Source organism: Lagenorhynchus albirostris, chromosome 19, assembly GCF_949774975.1.
Source record: "Lagenorhynchus albirostris chromosome 19, mLagAlb1.1, whole genome shotgun sequence".
Taxonomy (NCBI): Eukaryota; Metazoa; Chordata; class Mammalia; order Artiodactyla; family Delphinidae; genus Lagenorhynchus; species Lagenorhynchus albirostris.
The window spans coordinates 41,898,247-41,917,438 of record NC_083113.1 but is presented as its reverse complement, the minus strand read 5'-3'; the positions used below and the strand labels follow the sequence as shown (position 1 = coordinate 41,917,438).

The 19,192-nt window shown below is 50.2% G+C and overlaps 1 protein-coding gene across 3 annotated transcripts in view; it reads left to right on the top strand.

The window, feature by feature from the left end:
• Positions 1-19,192, top strand: part of RANBP10 (RAN binding protein 10) — a 67,032-nt gene that overhangs the window by 43,378 nt on the left and 4,462 nt on the right. For 2 of the 3 annotated variants that reach the window (XM_060130034.1, XM_060130033.1), the window contains 8 exons: positions 4,573-4,740; positions 11,057-11,079; positions 12,911-13,095; positions 15,490-15,602; positions 17,060-17,168; positions 17,269-17,417; positions 17,610-17,814; positions 18,561-18,682. In XM_060130034.1, the coding sequence (XP_059986017.1) occupies positions 4,573-4,740; positions 11,057-11,079; positions 12,911-13,095; positions 15,490-15,602; positions 17,060-17,168; positions 17,269-17,417; positions 17,610-17,814; positions 18,561-18,682 (1,074 nt within the window). Of the gene's footprint in view, positions 1-4,572; positions 4,741-11,056; positions 11,080-11,165; positions 11,293-12,910; positions 13,096-15,489; positions 15,603-17,059; positions 17,169-17,268; positions 17,418-17,609; positions 17,815-18,560; positions 18,683-19,192 lie in introns of those variants that run through there. The other variant, XM_060130035.1, reaches the window with a different exon arrangement.

Below are 19,192 nucleotides of genomic sequence, written 5' to 3'. Positions count from 1 at the left end.
GTGACTTAAAATAATCATTTTACAGTTCTGGAGGACAGAAGTCCTAAAATCAAGGTGTCAGCAGGGTATTAGTCTTTCTGGAGGCTCTTGGGGAGAATCCATTTCCTTGCCCTTTTTAGCTTCTAGAGTCCACCTACATTCCTTGATTTATGGCCCCCATCGTCCATCTTCAAAGCCAGCAGTGTAATAGCATCTTTCATTCTTTCTGTGCTTCCACCGTCACATCACCTTTTCTGACTTGACTCTTCTGCCTCTCCCTTACAAGTACCCCTATAATTGCATTATCCTACCCTCCCTGCCCCCAGATAATCCAGGATAATCTCATTTCAAGAGCGTTGACTTAATCACTTCTGCAAAATCTTTATTACCATGCAAGTTAGCATATTTCACAGGTTCTAGAGATTAGGACCTAGGACATCTTTCGGAGGCCTTATTCAGTGTGTCACACGGACTATGAATTTTCTTCCTCTGGGCAAATCTATATAATTGACAAATCATTTGGAAATTGAAGAAAAACAAAACAAAACAGGAAAATGTGTCTATTTTTCAGCCAAACTGAGGTGATGGTGAATCCTGAATTGACTCTAAATAAATATTTTGTTTTTTTATTGAGTTCTTTGGTTTTTAAAAATTTAAAATCCATATTTATAGCTTGAGTAGCTTGAGTTAAAAATTCTATGGTAGGTTTGTCAAAATAATTATATAGTTTATTTTTGAAGAAAAGTATTCAAAAATACTTTAATTTTTATTTTAGGTCTTTGAAAATGTAAGCATCTATTGTTTTGGTGATCATTATTGAGCAGCTCCCTTACACTGAGACAAAAATAGCTCCCAGATATCCTTGAGTCACTGACCAAGTTGGAAACAGTTCTTCCGGATGATTTCTCTAGCTTTAATAAATCAGATGGCCACATTTGTATTAGTTTTTTAAGAGTTACCTACTGCTTCAAAAAAAAAAGTACCTACTGCTTCAATTGGAGAAAGCTAAAAAAAAAAAAAAAGAAAAAAAGAAAACCTTCCAGTGTGTGTCTTTTACCTTCTAGACAGTAAAATCTGCATAAATGATCTGTCACACAGGATCATCCTTGTGTGAGAAAGAAGTGGGCTGGAACTAGTCACTACACACAGACACACATACATGTATATGCACACACCTGTGTCACCGACTCCTGACGGTGGGGGTTGGGGGAAGGGTTAGGAAGCGGTGAGTGAGACAGGGACAGTCCCAGGAACAGTGACTGGTGATTGGAGAGGCTCAGCAGGAACCAGAATTGATCAAGGATGTGAGCAGTATGCTAGGGGAGGAACAAAGAATGTTACGGAAATCTTCAAGGGGCAAGCATTGGCAAACCCTGACGCACTGGCCAAAGGGAGGAGCCAGTGAGCATCCTTCAGCAGCGGTGGGCATAGTTCTGAGAGGAACCATAGGAACAGCAAGCAGTCTGTCTACAAGGACTCTTTGGGGACGGCTAGAATGGGCAGTGGCTTTGTTGGACAGTCTTCCCCCACAGCCACATGGCCTCAGGAGGTGGTAAGCAGTGGGCTTGGCTTAAGGGAAGGCTGTGCTGGTCAAGCAGCATAGAGAGAGCCCCACCACCATCCCTGGCATCCCAGGCCACTGGAGCAGAAGTTTAGGTTTCTAGCAGCTGCAGGGCACTGTAGCAGAATAGCCCATCTTGGGAGACTCCATGCCGAGAACTCAGGCCTCTAGCCTGAATTCTGGTGCTCCTGGCTTTCTCTGAATTACACATATGTTCTTTGTATGTGGGAAGTGGGGCTTCTTGCTTAGGAACCCTTTCCCAGTGGGCACTGTAATCTTCACAAAAGCTACCAGAACTAATTGGTGAGTTTGACAAGGATGCAGGATACCAGATGAATATACAAAAAATCAAATACGTGTGTGTTTAATAGCTTTATTGAGATAAAATTTACATACCATAAAATCTACTCTTTTAAAGTGTACAGTTCAGTGGTTTTTAACATGTTTACAGAGTTGTGCAACCATTATCATAATCTAATATTATTTTATTTTATTTATTTTTAAAAATAGAACATATTCTTTGACCCTCAAGGATGCCCCACTTTCTGTACTCTTTTTTTAAAAATAAATTTATTTTTTAAATTTATTTATTTAGGCTGCTTTTGTTTTCCGTTGCTGTGCGCGGCCCTCCCGAGTTGCAGCAAGTGGGGGCCACTCCTCACTGTGGTGCATGGGCTTCTCACTGCAGTGGCTTCTCTTGTTGCAGAGCACAGGCTCCAGTCACGCGCGGGCTTCAGTAGTAGTGGCACTCAGGCTCAGTGGTTGTGGCTCTCCACAACTAGCTGCACACAGCAACAAAGACCCAACACATCCAAAAATAAATAAATAAAATAAATAAAATTTTAAAAATTCAATGTTATTATTAAAAAATATATATAATATCGAAAGTGAAATACTTAGAAATAAATTTGTTAAAAATCTGTTGAGAGAAATTAAAGAAGACCTAAATAAATGGAGAGGTATACCATGTTCATGGATTTGAATAATCAATATTATTAAGCTATCTATTCTCTCCAAATTGATCTGTAGATTCAACACAATCCCAATCAAAATCCCAGCAGGAAGTCAACTCTACACCAATTAAAAAAAAAAAAAAAGTGGTAAAGAAAAAAAATCCCAGCAGGCCTTTGAGAGATACTGTTAAGAAAATGAAAAAGACAAGCTACAGACTGGGAGAGAATATTTGCGAAACACATTTTGTATCTAAAATATATCTATAACCTTATAGCTCAGTAAGATATACAACCTGACTTTTTAAAAAAATGGGTTAAAAATTTGAATAGACAATTCAATAATTTTCTAATAAACTGATGGTAAATAAGTATATGAAAAGATGCTCAACATCCTTGGACATTGGGGAAATGCAAATTAAAGCCCCTACATACCTACTAAAATGTCTAAGAGAAGAAGAAAAAAACAAAACAACCGACAGTAACAAGTGCTGGTGAGATTGTGAACTCATACATTGCTGGTGGGAATGCAAAACAGTACTGCTACTTTGGAAAACAGTTTGGCAGTTTGTTATCAAGTAAAAGATATACTTATCTTGTGATGTGGCAGTACCACTTCTTAGTATTTACTTAAGAGAAATGAAAACATATGTCTGCACAAAGACCTATATACAAATATTTATTGGCTTTATTCATAATAGCGAAAAATTAGAAACAACTATATGTCATCAACTAGTGAATGGACAAACTGTGGTATGTCCATACAGTGGAGTACTACTCAGCAATAAAAGAAACAAAATACTAGTATACCTAACAATGTGGATGAATCTCAAATGCATTATGCTAAGTGAAAGATGCCAGACACAAGAAACTCCAAATTCTGTGATTCCATTTATATGACATTCTGTAAAAGGCAAAACCATAGGAACAAATCAGATCAGTGCTGCCGGAGACTTGGGGGTGCGTGGAGTGGAATTGACTGCCAAGAGGCATGAGGAAAAACTCTTTGGAGTGATGGAAATGTTCTATACCTTGATCGTGGTGGTGGTAACATTTGTTAAAACTTGTTCAACTATCAATTAAAAAGGAAGACTCTTATTACATGTAAATTATACTTAAGTTAAAAAAAACATTAAGAAAACAACAACCATGGGACTTCCCTGGTGGCGCAGTGATTAGGAATCCGCCTGCCAATGCAGGGGACACGGGTTCGAGCCCTGGTCTGGGAAGATCCCACATGCTGTGGAGCAGCTAAGCCCATGTGCTACAACTACTGAGCCCGTGTGCCACAACTACTGAAGCCCGCACACCTAGAGCCTGTGCTCCACAACAAAGAGAAGCCATCAGGGGCTTCCCTCGTGGTGCAGTGGTTAAGAATCCGCCTGCCAATGCAGGGGACACGGGTTCGATCCCTGGTCCGGGAAGATCCCACATACCACGGAGCAGCTAAGCCCCTGCACCACCACTACTGAGTCTGCGCGCTAGAGCCTGCGAGCCACAACTGCTGAATCTGCACGCCACAACTACTGAAGCCCGTGCGCCAAGAGCCCATTGCTCCTCAACGAGAAGCCACCGCAATGAGAAGGCTGCGCACCTCAATGAAGAGTAGCCCCCACTCGCCGCAACTAGAGAAAGCCCGCACGCAGCAACGAAGACCCAGTGCAGCCAGAAATAAATAAATAAGATAAATAAATTAAAAAAAAGAAAAACAACAACCATGATACACCTCAGAGTTCAGTTCAAGCCTCTTCTCCTTCATGAGGCTTTCCCCAACCACCTCCTTGTTTCATGGCCCTCTGGTAAGTCCCTTCCAGGGCACTCATGGTTTTGGTTCCTGTCAACCACAGCTTGGGCTCCTTCTTCAGTAGGGCTGCCTCAACTCCTCAGGGCAGTGACTTGCTGAACTCACTGCTCATTTTGCATAGCCAGACCCTGCCCACAGCTGGCTCTGTGAGAGGGCAGGAATGCTGGTGAGGTGGTAGCAGGCTGGGGAGAGGAGCTCAGACCTGGGTGGGCTTCTGTGACTGTCTTGTTTTTCTCTCAAGTACCTCACCTCAGCTCTTGCTCTCTTTTCCCCCACAGGTTGGGATAAACATTCCTATGGTTACCATGGTGATGATGGGCATTCCTTCTGCTCCTCTGGGACTGGCCAGCCCTATGGTCCCACATTCACTACAGGAGACGTGATTGGCTGCTGCGTCAACCTCATCAATGGCACTTGCTTCTACACCAAGAATGGCCACAGCCTTGGTGGGTACATAGGGGACCTTGGAGGGTCTGCCCTGTGGAGCCACTTCGGTTGGTGAGAGGCTTTGAAGCCAAAGCAGTGTTGTAGATCCTCTGCTGAGCTCAAGGCAACTGCAGTCATTTCCTAGCATCGGAGCCCTGCAAGGGGAACGGAGGGTATAGAAGTGGTCCCTTTGTTAATCCATCCATTCAGCAGCATTTATCGAGCCTGGGTCAGTGCTGAGAGAGCAGCAATGTCGTGGTCGTGCTCCTGGCCTGTGTGACACTCGTTGGAGCGAGGTTTAGGGTCAGTGAGAAGTTTGAGGGGCCCTAGTACATACTTGACAGTGGTAGTGATTTGCATGCCTGTCGCCTGGGCCCAGACTTTCTCTGGCCCTTCTGCAGGGCACTGGTTGCTATGGAGCAACAGTGAGGGCTGCTCTAGTACAGGAGGTAAACAGGCCGGAGTCAGATGGGGTCAGATCTCCTCTGGCCTGTTTGTGGTTAATAGACAGCAACCTGGACAGAGTTATATTGAAAAAGCCCCTTTGGTTAAACTGAGAAGGAGGGACTGATTGGAGTAAGGGCTGAGGAAGAGGCAGGTGGCATGAGCCGTGGCCGTGGTGATGGGTGCAGGCAGTGGAGAACAGGCCTGCAAAGGACTAGGGGTGCCGCAGCGGGGCTTAGTGATAGATGGGGTGCACTGGAAAGAAGGGAACATGGTAAAGTGGCTAGATTAGTGGTGCTGTCAACTAGGATCAGAAACCCAGGAGAAGCAGCAGTCCTTGGGAGGTCTTGAGAACTCTGGAGGATACCTTGAAGAGTAGTCCTGTACACATATAGGAATTTAGGATTAGAAACTAAGACAGAGAGGAACTTTGGCTATTCTGACACCTTGCCCTAGTAGGGCTGACTGCTATTTGGCCCTCGAGTGAGCGGAACCCATGGCCAAAGTGGCCCTGAGGTGGTACCTAACTGCTGGGCCTGCCTGCCTGGGTTTGCAGAGGTCTCTAATCTGGCAGAACCCTACCAGCCAGGTTGACCACAGACCTTGCCAGGAAAGGGAGTTGGGCATTTTACTTTGAACCCAACTTGTAGGAGGCTCACTTGCCCTGGTTTGCGGGACAGTCAAAAGGTGGCTGCCACTCCCCACATCCCTCTGTAGCTTCTCCAGGAGATGAGCCCGGGCAAGACCAGGGGACCTGGGTGGAAATGGGGTTTACTTGTGGCTGGGGCTGAGCGAGCAGGAGCCAGCATTCCTCAACAGGGCCGTCAGATGCCACAGCCTAGAATGGGCAGCCAAGAGCATAGCACAGATGATGCAGAGCTGACCCAGGTGCACATCCGGAAAGACTCTCCCCTGAAATCCATAGCCACCTAGCTGCAGTTGCTGATATCCAGCCTGTGAGGAGCTAGCTGCTGGAGGGCAAGGCCAAGGTCTCAAGATGACTTCTCATTCCCCACTCTGTTCTCTGACTCCAGCTATTTCCTGCCTCTTGACTTTTCTGCTGTCAGAGTCCCAGGGGCCACAGTTATGGGCTATCAGTCCTTACCCAAGCCCTGTTTCACTTGCCTCTCCGAGCCAGGCCCAGTTCTGCCTGTCTGCTCTGAATACCTGCCCTCCTTACATCTCTTCAGCTTGTCCACACTTTGCTCAGAGCATGGAACCTGTTGTGGGACATAAGATTTGGGGCATATCTGCTGTCCCTTCTGTACCTGCACCTCCCTCCTCTGGGTCCTAAGCTCTTTGTCAGTCAGATCCCTAGGTCCCTAAGGAGCTCATGGCCACCTTAATGTCAGCCTGGACCCTCACACTGTTTTTATTTTATTTATTTGTTTATTTATTTAGGCTGGTTTGGGTCTTTGTTGCTGCACGCAGGCTTTCTCTAGTTGTGGCGAGCGGGGGCTACTCTTTCTTGTGGTGCACAGGCTTCTCATTGCGGTGGCTGCTCTTGCTGCAGAGCATGGGCTCTAGGTGCATGGGCTTCAGTAGTTGTGGCACGTGGGCTCAGTAGTTGTGGGACGTGGGCTCAGTAGTTGTGGGACGTGGGCTCAGTAGTTGTAGCTCGTGGGCTGTAGAGCTCAGGCTCAGTAGTTGTGGTGCACGGGCTTAGTTGCTCTGTGGCATGTGGGATATTCCCGGACCAGGGCTTGAACCCATGTCCCCTGCATTGGCAGACAGATTCTTAACCATTGTGCTACCAGAGAAGCCCCCTCACACTGTTTTTAAAAACTCATCTCCCAGGACTTCCCGGGCAGTCCAGTGGTTAAGACTCCACACTTTCCACTGCAGGGGGCATGGGTTTGATACCTGGTTGGGGAACTAAGATCCCACATGCCATGTGGCACGACCAAAAAAAATAGAAAAATAAAAAAAACTCTCTCTAGTGTATGTTTTTTTTGTTTTGGTTTGGTTTTTTAAATTAATTAATTTATGTATTTATGGCTGCGTTGGGTCTTCGTTGCTGTGAGCGGGCTTTCTCTAGTTGCAGTGAGCGGGGGCTACTCTTCATTGTGGTGCGCGGGCTTCTTATTGCGGTGGCTTCTCTTATTGCGGAGCACGGGCTCTAGGCACGCAGGCTCAGTAGTTGTGGTGCACGGGCTTAGTTGCTCTGCATGTGGGATCTTCCCGGACCAGGGCTTGAACCCATGTCCCCTGCATTGACAGGCAGATTCTGCACCACCTGGGAAGTCCCCCCTAGTACATGTTTATATAGACCCCATGGAAGTCCTCACACATCTTGTAATAAAACTTCCTTTAGGCCTATATTATCTATTTTTCAAGCCTGTCACGATCTTCTTTGGTCTTGCTTTTTCTATCTCGAGTATTTGGTATCCTCTTCAGCATTGTATTAACCTAACTTTTGATAAACATGTTTATTTGTGTTTTCATCAAGATATTGATAAAAATATTGGAAGAGGACAAGGCTGGATTTGAGCCCTTCAGCCTACAGCTTGTCCAGGTAGACACCAGCCATTTAAGAATCACTTCATTATGTTAATTGAATCTTGTGTTTTTCTGTCTTTTCCACAAGGATACTACTGAGACCTTACTAAAAAATGGATATGACCCGTCCTCTGCATTTTCTAGATCACGAAATTTGATGGAAAGTCAATGAAAGTGATAGACCACTTGGTGAATCTTCTAATGACCTTGTTTCCTTTTCACAAGCCAGCTTATCAATATAATGCACTTCAGAATCTCACGCAGGATCAGTGAGCCAATCATTGCTCTCTAACCTCAGAACATTTCTCCCTTTAGAGAAGCAGAGTGATGTTTCCTGCCTCTGGCCGCCCCGCTCCTTTTATTTGCTCCGTTGTCCTCTGTCACAGCACTCACCCTATGTGTCATTGGTCAGTTGTCTGTGTAATTATTAGTTGCACACCATCTCTCTTGCTGGAGTTTGCAGCACTTTTAGGGCCAGGCTTACAGCTGGCTCCCTATTGTCTGTCATAGGACCTAGCTCCTGGGAGGTCTCAGCAAATACTTGATGGGAGAACAAATGAACACTGAGTGAATGGAGACTGGAGACTGACGTCTCACCCACAAGTGGTCCATGAGCTTTCAGAGTAATTTTTTTTTTGCCTGCATTGCACAGCATGTGGGATCTTGGCTTTCCCACCAGGGATCGAACCCACACCCCCTGCAGTGGAAGCGCGGATTCTTTTTCTTTTTTTAAATAAATTTATTTATTTATTTTTGGCTGCGTTGGGTCCTCGTTGCTGCGCGCGGGACCTCTCTAGCTGTGGCGAGCAGGGGCCACTCTTCGCTGCGGTGCATGGGCCTCTCATTGTGGTGGCCTCCCCCGTTGCAGAGCACGGGCTTTAGGGCGCCTGGGCTTAGTTGCTCCGCGGCACGTGGAATCCTCCCAGACCAGGGCTCGAACCTGTGTCTCCTGAATTGGCAAGCAGACTCTTAACCACTGTGCCACCAGGGAAGCCCTGAAGCGTGGATTCTTAACCACTGAACCCCCAGGGAAGTCCCCAGAGTAATTTTTATACAGGCTCTTTATACCCTCAGCCTCAGTGACCCCTGAGCTGTGTCTTTTTGGCTAAGGGTACTTCTTAGCAGCAGGTTTGAATGTCCTATTTGCATCCTGGATCTTTGCCTGGCCCTTCTCAGATCTTCCCGTGGGCCATCTCAGATCTTGCCATCACAATGTCTTTGTGGAGGCTCCCAGAGACCTACAGGGAGCGGTGTTGCCCTTGTTCAGTGCAATAGGGGGTGGAGTAGCCTCTTTCCTCATCCTCCTGGAAGCACCTCAAGGCCTTGTCCTTCCTGAGTGCCATTGTGAGTGGAGGTAGGCAAGCCCGAGTAGGTCATCCCCTGGGTAGAAATGTGGCAGTTGTCTCGCCCTGTGGCGCAACTCTAGCCAACTTGTACATAGACCTCACAGTTTATGAAGCAGCTTTCATAGAGAATCTGTTTCTCCTTTCTTCTTGAGGTGTTGGGTATATTGTTACCCCCTTTTTTCAGATGGGTTCAGGGAGGTTGGGTAGCTTGCCAAAGGTCACACTGCAGATAATTGATGGAGACTGGACTCCACTTTCTTCCAGGGTTCTGTGGGCTTCTTCGCGAGCCTGGGAGTACAGCAGCAGTAGCCTGGCCACACTGAGATTCATGGGGGCAGCTCCCATGCAGACCTGGTGGGTGGACACGGAAGGGCTTCCAGATTCCATTCCGCTAGTTCTGTGACTGCTGACTCTGCATGTGGGGCTCAGGAGTGGCCTCAGGCAGGAAGGTCATGGGTTTATGAACTTCTTTCACTGAGGAGCAAAATAGCCCAGTAAAGAATGTAAACAGTCTCTTTGTGCCTTGGTTTTTTCATATGTAAACTAGTGTCAGAGGCATTATACACCTTCCAGGGTTGTTTTGAGGATTAAATGCTTCCTTGTAAGACATGATTCCAGTGCCCAGCACAGAGGAAGAACATGGGATGCTCACTTGGCTGCTGTCAGGATTCTGGCCCCAGGTTTACTGGGAGACCTATCATCAGACCCTCACCTGTTCTTCAGTCTTGCTGAGTTTCACTTTCTTTTTGGGGTGGAGTTGAGGGAGCAGACAGAGACCTCCAAATAGTCAGTGGTTTGAAAACCTCTCAGGCCGAAAGCTTAGGAGCTTCTAGAAGATATAAGAATTTTAAAAAATGGGAAGGCTATGAGCCCTTGGGAGAGTGTCCTTGGGCCTTGAGTCATTTCTCAATCTGCAGAATATGAATGCTCTGGTAGATATGCTGAGGCCCCTCTCCTGCTCAGGGCTGTTCCTATATTTAGGGTCCCTATCCCCTCTACCCTCACTTCTGATTTAGGACTAAGGTCCCTAGAAACATAGCCTCTTCTCTTGGCAGGAGAGTTCAGAGGGTACACAGGCCATTGTTAACTTGGGCTTTGTCAACTCGGAATCTCTCGGGACTCTGGGCAAGTATGGGCTGAAGATGGGCAGCTGCTGCCCTCTCTGTCTCCACTGCTCTGTCAGCTTAGAGATGATGTTGGAGCATCAGACTAGAAATGAGTCCAGTCCCACTAGCTTCTGCTGGTTTTATGACTGCTGGCAAATCATTTAACCTCTGAGGCTTACTTTCCACATCTGTAAAATGGGGATAAGAAAGCCTGCTACCCATAGTTGGTATGAGGATCAGATGAGATAATGGATGGAAAAGGTCCTGGCATACACAGGAGGTCTCCCTAAATACATGTTGGATCAAGAGAACAATCAGGCCTAGAGAGGCCTCAGGGTAGATCATTTGGGTTTAGTCCTTCCTAGCAGGTTTTCCCTGAGAGGGTAGAAATGCTGTGGACAAATACCCAAATATCTGACTTCATTTCTGGCCAAGCGACTCAGCAAAGGGAAGGCCAGGGTGTAAACCTACCAGGCGGGACTTCCCTGGTAATGCAGTGGTTAAGAATCTGCTGGCCAATGCAGGGGACATGGGTTTGAGCCCTGATCCGGGAAGATCCCACATGGTAGTTCAATTAAGCCTGTGTGCCACAACTACTGAAGGCTGTGTGCCTAGAGCTCGCGCTCCACAACAAGAGAAGCCACCACTATGAGAAGCCCACGCACTGCAACAAAGAGTAGCCCCCGCTCGTCGCAACTAGAGAAAGCCCACGCGCACAGCAACGAAGACCCGAAACAGCCAAAAATAAATAAATAAATAAATTTATTAAAAATATAAGTAAAATAAAAAATAAACCTACCAAGCCCTGGCTAGTGCTTGTCCTTCACCATAGGGGAGGTGTGATGACCAGCCCCTCCCCCAGCCATTGTGACGGACCCTTGCGGGGCCCACAGGGGCATGGGAAACCAGGTGGCCTGATGACTGTTCCTTTCCCTCCACAGGTATAGCCTTCACAGACCTCCCGGTAAGTACTACTATTGGGTCTCCTGCTCTGGCCCCGGGGGCCGACTGGGAAAGGGCATGGTGTTACCTGCAAGTGCAGGGTGTGGAGTCCTGCCCTTTCCCCAGCCAGGGATGTGTGCTGTGTCGTCAGCTTGAAGGTACCAGTAGGCGGTACCTGCCAGCGTTCTTCTCTCTCCAGCAGCAAGGCCTGGTCTTCCTCCATGACTCTTAGCAGGTGACAGAGATTTGTGGCATTTCCAAAGGCAGCTAGGAGGTAGGGGACGGTGTGGGCAGAGATGAGGTAGCTCCATGGTTCAGCTGGTCTGAACCAGTTCTGTGTGGCTTATAGCTAGTGGACCTGTGTGCAGAGTATAGAAAACTGTTCGTATAGAAACTTGTTCCTGAGCTGTTAGGGAGCCAGGTCCCTGTGCATACCCATCAAAGATCCCTGAGGAAAGCCAGTGCCCTAGAGGACTGAACCTGCTACTGTGCAGGGTACTCCTGGGCCAGAGAGGTGAGATTTATGGGTTTTTCTCCTCTTAGAAAAGGGTGAGGTTTCCTGCTGGCTTCGTTCAGGGCTCATCCCACCTCCTGCACTCCAGTCCTTCTTTGTCATGAGTCATCACAGGCCTTGTCACATGCAGGGCCTCCACCCAGAATGCTGGGAGCCTGGCCTGGCTCTGTGTGCCCTGGCTGGGGTCTGGAAGGAGAAAAGGTTTGCTGACTCTGGGGGCTGCTTAGGGATCCTGGGCTCCCCTGTGATGCTCTAGGAATAGGAAATGCCCCTGTGATCTGAGGGGCCTTCTGAAGCCCAGACTGCAACACGGAGGATCCTGTTAGAACCTCTGTCTATGTATCAAAATCCTTCCCTCCAACCTGGAGTCCCCAGAGAGGGGCTGTGGTCCTAAGCAAAGAAAAGGAACAGACACAGGAGGAGAATTCTGACCCTGAGTGGGGAAGAGTCTAGTGGTGGAGGTATGACATGAAACACCCAGACATGGATGTGATGGCACTCTGTGCCAAGTGCTAGAAAGGCTGAACCCAGTGTGCAGTACCGGCACGTGGTAGTCAGGAATGATACGTGGTCTAAGGATGGAAGGTGGAAGAGAAGACTGGGGACCTGGGGCCAATGAGGAGGAGGCTGGTGAGGCATTGGGCTGTAGCAGTGGGAGCCATAGAAGGCATGGAATGAGGGAGCGACCTGGCAAAAGCTGGTCAAGGCAGGGGATAGATGGGAAGCAGGGAGCCCCACACCCAGAGGGACATGCCCAAACCTCACTGGCCAGAAGATCCTCCTCTTAGTGAGCCTCAGACAGGAAGGGCAGCAGCCTTTCTTTACCCTTTTCTAGTGTCACCTAACTCCCCTCCTTTCCTCTCTCCCCGCATCCCTTCCTGCCCCCTTATATACCCCCCTTTTTTGTGGCGAAAGGATCCGTGGTCCTGGATCTTTCTGAGAGGAGCCATCATCCACCCCTGCAGCAGATCTTCACGGGCACACCTGCAGGGCTGTGGAGCCCAGCCTGCCTCTCTGTGCCCTGGCTGAGTCCCGAAGGGGGGCCTTGGGCTTTGGGAACACTACAGCCTCTGATGCCGGGCAAGAGACTCCATGTTGAGCCTGCCTTGCTTTTCTTTTGCCATTTCCCCTCAAACTTTGGGGAATAGTGTCTCTGCTAGGGAGGTGGGCAGAATGTGGCTTAGCCCTACCTCCCCCAGCCATGCTGCAATTCTCTCAAAGCCAAAGCAACGGCCTGCGGGAGCCAGCGCCTTCCCCTCTGTGCCGGAGGTGAGATGAGGCGAGGCCCTGCTGCCCCATTGCCCTCAGGTCCCAACTGACATTTCATTCTCCTCCTCAGGCCAACCTCTACCCCACCGTAGGCCTGCAGACACCTGGGGAGATTGTGGACGCCAACTTTGGGCAGCAACCCTTCCTGTTTGACATTGAGGACTACATGCGGGAGTGGCGTGCCAAGGTCCAGGGTACTGTCCACTGCTTCCCCATCAGTGCCCGGCTTGGCGAGTGGCAGGCGGTGCTGCAGAAGTGAGTGCCCTGCTCCCGCCCTTACCCAGCCCTGCCCCGTCCCAGGGGCCTCACTCTCCTGTAGGCCCCTGTACTGCTACAAGCTGCTCTTGTGAACTTTAGTGGGTAGCGTTCCTTCTGGAAAGCACTCCCAGGATGACTCTGCCTGCTGCTCTCCTCCTCTCTTAGTTCAGTTCTCCAGAGCTGCTCCTAGTTAAACCTTTGCCCCCTCAACTGGATCGGAAGGCCCTGTATGTAATAGCACCAGCAGGGCGGTTTTCCTTCCCCAGGTCATTTTGCAGAGGATGTGCTAGTACGCCCTGTGGTATCTTCCTCTGTGCACTTTTTTTTTCCATCATAGGGAGTGTCTGTCATACCATGACTCTGGCCTAAGGTCACCTCTCAGGGTCAGATCCAGCTAAGTCCCTTGCATCTGTGGCAGTGGTGGTGTGAAGAGGGTCCTCCCTAGGACCTAGCTGGCTCTTGGCTGATTAATTCCCAGCCTCTCCTGGGAAACAGTCTTGATGAGAATCCCAAGGGAGGCCAGATATGGTTCTCTCTTCCACTTGACAGCTGCAGGCCTGAGTGAGGCAATGACCTGTACCCACTCTGCCAGGAGGTGGGTTAGTTTGTTAGCTTGGCTCCCAGGGGTGGGCCGAGAAGGGCCGGGCTTCTCCTAGCTCTGGTCATTGCCTTGCAGACACCGGGGTACCAGAGGCCAGCGGGTGGGGGTGGGGTGCACACTGGGTTCTTTGTGTAGCCTTCCTTTCTTTAGGGATTGATATTGAGGCAGGCCCCATGGGAGGGCTGAGGCAGGGGCTAGGTGGCCAGACCCTTCTCAGGAATAGCAGCACTACTACATCTTGTCCCCAGCCCCCAGAACTTATAAGAAGCCCTTCCTTGGAGGGCCAGCATGGTGCCAGTCCCCATAGCAGGCTTGCTGGGACAGGCAAGGGGAGAGGTGGGGCTGCCCCAGCTGTGTTGGGGAGGGACTAATACTCTCAGCTGACAGGGCCTGGGCTCAGCACGTGGGTGTATTTGTTTACATGTATGTATCTGTGTGCCTGTGTGTTCATATGTAGTATTTGCTGAGACCTGCATATAACTCATATCTGTGATTTCATATAACTTCGCTTTATGGACATTGTTAATGGCTGTATTATCTCGCAGACACATTTGCCACAAGCCCCTTGGCTGGCTTCCCTTGGTGGTAGGTTCAGGTTATTTCTTCTCTCTTGCTTGTGTAGGTCACCCTTTTGTACATAAAGAGTTTTCCATATTTAAGATTATTTTCTGGGTGTCCTTTCAAGAAGTGGAATTACTGAGTCAAAGGGACTGTACATTTTAGTGGCCTCTGACGTGCATATGGGCGCATCTGAACCGTGTTTTGTCAAGAATTTTTAACCTTGTGTTTATAATAATATAAGTATTATAATTCTTATTCATAATTAATGTTATAAATACATAATTTCATAATAAGAGGTTGTATATATTGACTTCTTGCTTTGCTAGGCACTTTATATGGATCATCTCATTTACCCCTTAAAACATGAGGGAACACACAGCTGAACTTCTGTGCCTTCTGCATGACAGCTCTTCAGACATTTGTGTTGGCAGTTATATTAATGACACTGACATATGCACACACCAAGGTATTCACTTTTGTACACATCAGATACGAGGACTCTACGTGTGCTGCTGCTTAGCCAGCTTCCAGTGGGATTAAATGGTTTCTGGGCATCAGGCTTCTCAGGGCCATCTCCCAAAGCTTGTGTTCCTGTTGGCCACGTTACTGCCTGAAACCTTGGCTTCTTGGGCCCTTAATTTGTTGTGTATCGTGGAGTAACTTGGGTCGTGGGTTAGCTCCCCATCACCGTCTAGAGCCAACACTCCTGAGGGCCAGGTTCACCTGAGCTGGAATGCTTCTGCCGGGCGCGTGGGGCACCTGCAGAGGAGCTCCTGTGTCTGTAGAAGGTACGCACGTGGCATGCATCACCACTGGGCAGCTGCCAGACTGCTTGGCTGGCTGCCCTTCCAGGAAGCCCTCATAGAGACTCTCGGCAGTCTCTGGGTTTGCTTCAGGTCACAGGAGGCAGCCGCTTCTATAAGGAGATGGTATGTGCCTCTGTATGTACTTTTGTTATCATACTTGCCCACCTGTGGGCAGCATATCCCAGAGAAACTGCAGCCACTCCTCCAAGCTGTGAGGACAGATGTGGTGACCTGCCCCTCTTCTGCCTGACTGCATGAGCACTGGGGGATTTTTCATTTGTTTCAGCCCCTTTATTATTCTGTGGAGGTTGCACCTGTAAGATATGTTTAAGGAAGACCTAACAGGGAGATAGTCTGTCCCATCAGGGGGTTGGTGAGAAATGCAGTTCTTAAGTGTCACCTTGAGCATTTCCTTTTTTCTAGCATGGTCTCATCTTACCTGGTGCATCATGGGTATTGTGCCACGGCCACAGCTTTTGCCCGAATGACTGAAACCCCGATTCAGGAAGAACAAGCGTCCATAAAGAACAGACAAAGTAAGGTTGATTCTCCTCTCCCCTCTCCCTCCCTCTCTCACCTGTCCCTAATTCTGCTCTCTGGCTCATGACAGCCGTGGGTAACCTGTCAGGAATCTGTTCAGCTCAGGTCCTCACCAGAAGACCAGCCCACAGCCCAGCCCCAGGCCCTTCTTCTGTCCCTCTTTCAAGACCACACTGTCCAGAAGGACAGTCCAGCAGCATGGGAATGTCTCGGTGCAGCCTCCCTAATGCATACTCTGATGGCCTGGCACAGGCTGGGGCCTGGTATGGCTGGATCTTCCTCCATGCTTGTTTCCTTCCTCCGGCATCCTGGATTCCACTCAGCCTCCTGTTCACGGTCTTCGAGAAAGGGTGTGTTTGCATCTTACCAGTTCAGTGCTCTGCCTTTGCCACCATTTACTCAACCTTGGTAGTTCTGCCTGCCCCTGGGCAGAGAGGGGACTGAAGCAGTCAGACGGGGAAGGCTGATGCTCCGTGGCCACTGTGGTAGACCTTTCTCTGCTTCCCACCTCTGGTCCTGGGCTTTGCAGACCAACAAAGAAGGAGCCAAAGGAAGCTTTCCTGGTGTTCATACTAGCCTGCATACTGCGTGTTTGGGGCTCTTTTGTGGAAGGAGGGTGCTGGGAAAGAGGAAACAGCCCAGAAAGGAGATAGGAAGGAGAGGAGAGTGAGGGAGAGTAGGTGTGTGTGGACACGTGTGTCTGTGTGTGCCTGCTTGCGTCACTCTGAGCCTGTCGTCTCTGTGTATGTGCATGTGTCTGTGTCTCCCAGAGAAGCCACGCCCAGCCAGACAGTCGGAAAGGGATCCCAGACTTGGGATCTACCCAGAAGTGGCTCCCAGCAAGACGCACCAGGCCCCAGGGCAAGAGCACGATGCCGACGGCCTGAGAGATGTCAGCGTCAGAGCTGCCAGTGTGAGGAGGGTGACCTCCTCTCTCAGCAGGGGGCGCGCCGCAGCCCCTGAAGACTGCCAAGACATGGGCCCTGGCCCAGAATCCATGAGCTCCTATTGGCAACCCCCTGTGAAGCCTGAGGAGAGAAGTCTGTCTGAAGAGGAGCCTCTCAGGCCACGAAGCTGCCCGGGTGCCCATCCTTAGATTATGCTCCCACAGCCAGGACCTCTTCCCCCGCCCAGGTCCCTGGCAACCTGTACTGCATAGGAGCAGGCCTCCAAATTCAACCTGCTGCCTCTGGGCTAAGAGCACCCCCCTCCATTTTCCCCTCTTATTCTTTGAGGACTACCTGACACTTGACAGAAACCAGGATCTGTTGTGGGGCTGGTTGGCCAGGTTGTTTCTTCAGCCTCTTCTGTGAGCATCTCAGTGGGCTTGCCACTCTGAGCCAGCCCACCTGACTCTCAGCTGGTCCGTGCTTGGGGCTGGCAGTGTGTAGACGTGTGGCTGTGAGGAAGGTCTGCGGCCCCTCACTCACTGCCGCATTCTTGCTCTCTGCAGAGATCCAGAAGCTGGTGCTGGAGGGCCGTGTGGGTGAGGCCATTGAGACCACACAGCGCTTCTACCCAGGGCTGCTGGAGCACAACCCCAACCTGCTCTTCATGCTCAAGTAAGTTTGGGGCACCGTCAGGTCCCCCACAGCCCAGCTGGTGGTGGGCATACACAACCCAGACCAAGCCCAGAGCGTTGCTGCTCTGCTCCTTCTGCAGGTGCCGACAGTTTGTGGAGATGGTGAATGGGACTGACAGTGAGGTCCGCAGCTTGAGCTCCCGAAGCCCCAAGTCCCAGGACAGCTACCCTGGCTCCCCAAGCCTCAGCCCCCGACACGGCCCCACTAGTTCCCACATGCACAACACAGGTCAGCCACTCTCCAGAGGGCTCTGGGAAGAACTGGTGTGGAGAAGCAAGGCCACCCATACACCCTTCCCTGGGATGGGCTCAAGGCTTGCTGCTGGATTGGGGGAAGGGAAGTGGGACCACTGTAGTTATTCCTGGGGCCCTGCTTGATGGCAAGCTGCCCCTCCTCTTCTGACTGTCCCCCGGCTTTTAGGAGCAGATAGTCCCAGCTGCAGCAATGGTGTCGCTTCCACCAAGAGCAAACAGAACCACAGTAAATACCCTCCGCCCAGCTCCTCCTCTTCCTCGTCGTCGTCCTCGTCCTCCTCATCTCCATCCTCAGTCAATTACTCCGAGTCCAACTCAACAGATTCCACCAAGTCCCAGCCCCACAGCAGTACCAGTAACCAGGAGACCAGGTGCCTGTTCTGCTCTGCTCTGCTTCTTCCTCCTGCCTTCTGCTCTGCGCCCACTGCAGCCTGTCCTTTGAGCGCCACCCTGCCCTTTACCCCCACCTCCATCCCAGGTCTGTGCCTGGAATAGTAGCCGCTGACCCACCAGGCCTGGCATTGGCTCCAGCTTCTGGTCCAACTCTTGATTCAGCTGCCACTTTCCTTGGCCCTGTCTTTCTCCAGAGGCGCTGACGCTGAGAATGTGGTTGCCTCCAAGAATACCAGGCCTCTCAGAACCCCCAGAGTCTATACTAAAGGAGCTTTTACTGGGCTTAGCTTGTGGTCAGCCAGGTTGGGCAGGCAGGGTTTTTAGGTTGCAGACTTTAGGTGACTTTCAGTAGCCTTCCAGCATGCTACAGGGCTGACCTGGGTTTGGCTTCCAGAGATGCCTATCAGGACTTACCTGCCCTGGTCATTGGGGGTCAGGGGGTGTGTAGAAGGGGTGTATCAACTCAGAGGAGGGCCAGGGTGGGGATGGTCACAGAGGCAGCATGGGGACCAGAGTGGGAGTGAGATAACAAGCCTCTGGGATGGCTGGTGTCACAGTAGGGCCCAAGTATTAGAGCCTGGGAAGCCTGGGAGCTGTCCTTTCATGCCCTTTGGGGGCCTCAGTTTACCCACTGCCAACTGCGGCTAAAGCCTAAATGGAGGCCCAACCAGGCTGCTCCAGTCACAACCCCTTTGCTAACTCCCACCTCAACCCTTCTCCACAGCGACAGTGAGATGGAGATGGAGGCGGAACATTACCCCAATGGTGTGCTGGAGAGCATGTCCACACGCATTGTCAATGGTGCCTACAAGCATGAAGACCTGCAGACGGATGAGTCCAGCATGGGTAAGGCCATGCCCCTGCATGGTGTTCCACAGGCGGCATTGCTCAGTCCCGTTGTCCTCTCCCCTCTGTGGCGGTTGGGATGGGCAGGCTTTGGTGGCTGGAGAAGCTCTATCCAGATCTGGTCCACTGCCTCCTTAGCCAATCATGAATCGGTGCTTGAGGTGGGAGGGCCTCAGCCTGCTGCCCAGAACAAGTTCCCCGCGTTTGTAGCTGGAGGGAGCTGGTGAGAGCAGACACCTTATGAACACCCTTGCATCTTGCAGAGGGTGGGAAGAGGGCAAACTTGAGTCCCGTCTGACTCCTAGACCATGGGCTATAGGTGGACATAAGAGGAGCTCAGCTCCGGATGGTCCACCTGCTCCTCTCAGCCCTCACTTGCCTCTAGCAGAAGCTGCACCACCCCACCCTACCCCCAGCCAAGGTCCTTCTTGTCGTGTTCTCTTTGGGGACCCCACCCTAGTCCTCCCTTTCTCTCTTTATCCTCCTGATGTGTTCTTTGCTGGGCTCTGG